The 6,589-nt window shown below is 32.2% G+C and overlaps 1 protein-coding gene across 3 annotated transcripts in view; it reads right to left on the reverse strand.

The window, feature by feature from the left end:
• The window catches only part of LOC106476521 (regulator of G-protein signaling 7-like), a 96,024-nt gene that overhangs the window by 77,551 nt on the left and 11,884 nt on the right, over positions 1-6,589 (reverse strand). For 2 of the 3 annotated variants that reach the window (XR_002609769.1, XM_013937178.2), the window contains exon 2: positions 3,015-3,296. The exons of the other annotated variant lie outside the window; for it this stretch is intronic. Coding sequence is in view for 1 of the 2 variants with exons in the window: in XM_013937178.2 (XP_013792632.2) it covers positions 3,015-3,092 (78 nt within the window). In the remaining variant the exon portion in view is untranslated. The remainder of the gene's footprint in view (positions 1-3,014; positions 3,297-6,589) is intronic. 3 annotated transcript variants of the gene reach the window in all.

The following is a 6,589-nucleotide window of genomic DNA, read 5'->3' on the forward strand; positions in this document are numbered from 1 at the left end:
ATTGTAACGCTCCCACGGCTGAAAGGGCGAGCATGTTTAGTGGGACGGGGATTCGAACCCGCAACCCACTGACTGCGAGTCGAGCGCCCTAACCACCTGGCCATGCCGGGCCCACTGTATCGGAAACCGACGTTCTCGTACAGTGCAGAATACGCAGAAAGTTTCCAAACTGTATGGTCTAAAACTAACTTCACCTTTCTTCGCAAAAGAAATCGGAAATTGCGTATGTCTGGCAATAGTATGTAATCGTGACTGAGAATGATTGCTATTGGATAAGGTAGTTCAAAAACCACACTCGACCTAGAATATCGTTCTTACAAAATGCGATTAATCTTCAGTATTGCATGTTTGATATTTTAGTTAAATAGTTTACTTTGTCACATTGAAGCACGTGTTTGTTTGTATGTTTATTGATAAGCACAAAGCTACACAATGGGCTATTCGTACTGTGCTGACCACAAGTATCGAACTCTGGTTTGTAGCGTTATTAGCCTTCTGACTTACCGCTAAGCAACTTGGGGTTTCGATGTTATTTGATGTGCTCCTTACATAATCTAACAAATAATGCTTATGTGACAGAAACTGTGTCTATATCTTATTTAATAATGAATAAAACCATCAGATCATAAAACGTAGATTAGAAATAAACTAAGCCGATCCTTTAAAACGATAAAATATCATCACATAAGACAATATTTCAAGTGCAGTTTTGTTGGCGTTTCTAGGTGTGGAAAAACGCCCGTTTTTAAAAACATAAGCACAGAAAACTTAAACGAAAAAATTATAAATACATAGATAAATCTTTCGGTAAAAAAAATTATCAAAGCAACTGTTTTAGGGAAAGACAGAGAGCCAAAAACATTATTTCTGATTTAATACTTCCAAAAAATAGTCACTTTTAAGATTTACTCTGTTAATACATAACAAAGCTTATTTTTGTTACAGCACTAAGGGCAGCAACATAGTGAGACATTCTATGGCAAATCAAGCCAAATTTTAAACGTACCTATTCTTCAGCTACATATGGCCGGATAAAATAAACGCATTCTGTGTTACAGTTTTTATTGATAAATTTGGGGTACACTCTCACTATTCTGGTAGATCTAACGAAAGGAAATACACAAGCCAGCAAACATACCTGTTCCTTTAGAAATTAAATATGCACATTAATTGCATTAGTAGTTCCATAGAAAGACATGTAATTGACAGACTGGTCTATCCTCATATTTTATTTAGACAAATCAACTGTGCAGACCCACTGTTCTGCCAAATGAAGGATTCACACTAAGCTCTACTTGCCAAACTTAAGTAACAAATCCATTCATGTATTGCTTGTAACCAAATTAACGATAAGCGTTCCACGTGAGTCAGTTATATAGGTAAACTAAAGGAACAGGTCTAATCGCATTAAGTCTTAACATGCCTATTCATCTATCTCCTTTAGTCATGTTACGGGATTGTTCATTTCTAAAACAGAATTTTGTCCGCATATTTTACTTTCTCCCACCACATAGTTAATTTTTACAACTGTTTTATTCGGAAAGAAGAGTTACGTTTCATAAATGAACTATTTAGTCCATGACTTGTTGTTAAGTATTTACGTAACTTACGTCAAAGATGATTTTTCTTCTTTCAGGACAAGTTCCCCTCTTTAAATTTATCAAAACTTGAAAATTAGTCACAGTAATATGAGCAGAGAATTATTTATAATAAAACTTTAAAATATTTTTTCGAACCGGTAGATCTTAGACGAAACTATATCCACAACTAAAATATTTTTACGCTAGCAAATTAAAAATAATTATGCACTAGGGAACACAATAAAAATACAGGCAATACAGTTTACAATAAAAAAATAATTGTAAAAAAGATGTCTATCAAATCTCTTAGGGAATTACTTAAACAGTGACAAGTGTGAGTGACGTGTTTCTCCAGGATTGTTACTGATGTCCTTTGTGGGTACTCCCAGTGGCTCAGGGGTAAGTCCCAAATTTTATAATGCTAAAACCGGATTTCCATATCCGTGGTAGGCATAGCATAGATTACCCATTGTCTAGCTTTGCGCTTAACATCATGTAAAACAGAACTTTGTGGTGTCCCCCTGTAGGACAGCTGCAAGTCTACGGAATTACAGCGCTAAAATCAGGGGTTCGAGTCCCCTCGGTGAACAAAGCAGATGGCCCGATGTGGCTTTGTTACAAAAAACAACATACACAGCTTTGTAGGACATTCCCTCATACGGTTTTAATATCAATACATTCTGAATATTAAACTATTTTCGTGTTTTATGTTAACTTGTACCGTATGTTTCATAAACATGTATAATATCATTTTGTATCACTGAAGTTTCAATGCTGTTTCTTGGGATCGCCTAAATCGGTCCTGTATCGCCAAGTTAGCAGGGGTACCTTTTAAAGGTTACACTTGCATGTGCAAGGCTATAGGTAGGTATGCATACAGATCGGTAATACCATGTTTTTAACGAGGTGCGCGAGCTATCACCATTCCATAATCAGAGGGCGGAACTTTTTCATGTCAATATTTTACGTTTGCTGTTTCTCTTTCGTTTCTTTAAATAACACATTTGTAACAAAGTACTAGAACACCGGGATTGGCAGAGCACAGATAGCCCATTGTGTAACTTTGTGTTTAATTCCAAACAAACAAGACTTTGGCAAAATTGCGAACACTAGTGTTGAACTTTCAATACTTCAACTGTTGATTTGTTTGTAGACAACATTTAGTAAATTAATTCTGTATAGTTTTACTAACCATCTTCAATTCCCTTTTTGTATACGCAATTCATCAGAAATAAATGCCAAAATAACAAGATAAACATTATATAGGAAATAAAGAAAGTCTCAAAAGTTTCAGCGCTTTCGAAGAACCTCTTTCTGTTTCTGACAAAAACAAAACAAAAAACAAATTTCTGGGTTATTATTTACTTTTACAGTTATATTTTTCTTAGTTGATTTTTGGTAGTGCTGTCATGTTATAAAATATATCTCACCAACCTTAGAAAAGACGAGTTCTCGCGGGACATCCTCTTGTTTTGATTGGTCCATTGCATTTGATTTGACACTTCTGGTCATAATGCAGTGACACCTGGTATAATTCTCGTCAACTCACCATTTCCTAAGAGTTTGATCAGTACTAAAGAAAGTTTTTGAAATGAGACAAGTTGCCAGATAGTTTAACATAGACGATGGTCTTTCATTATTGTGGAATTTTACCTTCCTAGTTTTCGATAACTTTCACACACACAGTCACTAGTGGGTTAGTTGCGTCGAATATTTCTGCAAATGAAATATATATAAAATTGGTTTTAAGCGATTGACACATTAAAATAAAAACTTCTATCGTTATGATTTGTAAAGATTAGTTAGATTATTCGTTAGATTATTATATTTAATATAGTATTAGTTTTAAAAAAATGTTACAGAAAAAAAAATATCGAAAAATTTTACACATACATAGAAATGTTTAAAAATATTTATGATACTGAAGGTTATCACGAATATTAACAAAATTATTCTTCATTCTGTAAACAACAGAGAATGAGAACAAAACTGGTAATTGACAGAAAAAATATACCGAAGCAAAGTTCAAATGATTGTAAAAAGAATGTCAAAAAAGTTTGCAAATAAATGCTATTTATTTTGCGAATCACAACATTCTTTTCAAATATGATAACTAATAACTATGCAACAGTCACTTTTTGTCGATTAAACACGAAACATTGTGTCATATATTACTATCACTAAAACTCCACAGATATTACTGCAACATTTATATCATTCGAGTAATTCGCATTATACTCAAAAACAAATCAATATTATCATTTGAAAAGTACTGCAAATTAACTGTGAAAATAAAATTATATTATACTGAATGAAGAACCTCGTGAGTTACTGTTAGCAAGACTTATTTTAACTGATGTGTAATGATTCTCATTACATAGAATTCACATTCGGTTGGTTGAAGAACTATTCATACGTTCAACAACAAGGATTAAAAACATGCAGGAAGTTTTAATGCTATAAATATTAGTTAGCAAATAAATCTATTATAGTTGAGCTGTGAAATTAACAAAATACGTGATTTTTAGTGACGTCTTTGGGACAGCGGCTTTTGTCATCGGCTTATCCTGACATAAAGGAAGTGAACATGTTGGAATGTGACAGAATGTCTAATACGGACGTATAATAAGCAGCCAGACAAACTAAAAGCGAGTAAAACAGTGACAACGTCAGTGTTGAAATAATACAGAAAAAAACAAAGTGGTAATACCAACATGAAAATAATACAGAGAAAGACAAAGTGATAATATTAAAACGAAAATAATACAGAGAAAGACAAAGTGATAATATTAAAACGAAAATAGTACAGAGCAAAACAAAAATGGTAATGTCAACATGGAAATAATACAAAGAAAAAAGAAAGTGACAGTATCAACATGGAAATAATACAGAGAAAAACAAAGTGACAGTATCAACATGGAAATAATACAGAGAAAAACAAAGTGACAGTATCAACATGGAAATAATACAGAGAAAAACAAAGTGACAGTATCAACATGGAAACAATACAGAGAAAAACAAAGTGACAGTATCAACATGGAAATAATTCAGAGAAAAAAGAAAGTGACAGTATCAACATGGAAATAATACAGAGAAAAACAAAGTGACAGTATCAACATGGAAATAATACAGAGAAAAACAAAATGACAGTATCAACATGAAAATAATACAGAGAAATGCAAAGTGACAGTATCAACATGGAAATAATACAGAGAAAAACAAAGTGACAGTATCAACATGGAAATAATACAGAGAAAAACAAAGTGACAGTATCAACATGGAAATAATACAGAGAAATGCAAAGTGATAACCTCAGCCAGGAAAGAATGTGAAGAAAGGTTTAAAAATGAAATTGCAGAAAAATATAAATCAGCTGATAGTTGTTTATACAGATGTGAATAAGTTATTTTTCAGTGACAAAAACAAACTAAGGAGCACATTAAAAGTGCATAAGAAGTAGCAACACATCTGGTTTTAACACGCATGGAATTCCCGTGTGGATTGTGGTTGCAATGGTCATTGGGTTTTAAGCCTCGTTGCAGCAGATATGGAAAAACCAATGCGAATTATTTTGATTTATGATTTATTTTTAAGTCCAGTTTTTTTTAGCGGAATCCCACTGTAGTTCGTGATCAGAACGACCCACCATTATATATGAAGTGAGATGAGAAACTGGTATTAACTGTTCATAGAAGATTTGTAGTTGTTAATGCTTACGCTAAAATTGCTTAAAGGTTGTTTCCAAAATTTTAAACTCTTAAAATTCTACACATAATCACTGTTCTATTCAAAATCAAGCGATCATACGGTTTATAAACACAGTAACAAGTATTTCAGTGATAAATCGAATCAATTATTCAAGTGGTTTCAAAGTCGTATTAAGAAGTTCAATTGGTGCTCTGATGAACACAACAGAACATCCCTTTAGAACACATTTCCCATTTTTCAGACTAACATATCACTGAAATTAAACAGTATAGCTTACTAACCATACGATTACGTACTTATATGATTTAGTTACAGTTATCAATTTTAGTACAAAATATAAGAAATACTTGTGAAAACACATGTTCGTGATTACATGTTCAGTGTCAACAAATATCATATCTTCAACTACAACGACAATTGTTTCTATGTTTGAAGTGTTGTAATTATCTCATTACGATTTCGAGGCTCAAACATTCAAACGATGTTTTTACAATAGATTATAAGAATCGATTTGAAGCCTGATATCGTTTCCATGTTTTCCTTATTTAAAACAAAAGCTAGCGTTAACATTATACCAATAAACCTAAATATTTGTGCCTTATCAGACATTTAATTATACATTTCGTTTACACTTTTAATACAGTAGTGATAACTCGCACAAAAATATTCTTCCCTTTGGAATTCTCTCATTTCGAGAAAAATTCATGAATTTTATATTTTTATGTATATTTATTTTTATTCTATTCCTGGGACATGTAATCAATTAAGGATATTGTCATCTCTTAATTAATTGCCTTGGGAATAAACTAACTAAGAATATAATATATTCTTAAATTTATTCTCCAGACAGGTAATTAATTACGAATATCGTAATGTTTTTTTTAATTACTTCGATTAATTAATGAGTCACAGGAAGATTTGGTTTGATTTTGTGTTGGGGCTGTACATGAGCGGAAAGAAGGCATTTAGACTCGCATACTTATGATCTAATTACCAAATAATTATATTTAACAAGTGTTCAAATGGTCTGCGTAATCTGACGTATATAAAGTGACAACATAATGCTCTATACAGATCTGGTTCATATGCATATAACGTGGATTAAACAATATATGAGCACAGATTTTATTTATTATGCGATTAAGAACGAACTTGAGTCGCGTAATTTCTAAAGTAATAAATGTGTTGAGAGGAGAACATGCATGATTTGGCTGATAAAATGAGTATGCTTAAAAGCAAACACACACACACATATATATTATATATATATATATATATATATATATATATATATATATAGA

Source organism: Limulus polyphemus, unplaced genomic scaffold (assembly GCF_000517525.1).
Source record: "Limulus polyphemus unplaced genomic scaffold, Limulus_polyphemus-2.1.2 Scaffold157, whole genome shotgun sequence".
Taxonomy (NCBI): domain Eukaryota; kingdom Metazoa; phylum Arthropoda; class Merostomata; order Xiphosura; family Limulidae; genus Limulus; species Limulus polyphemus.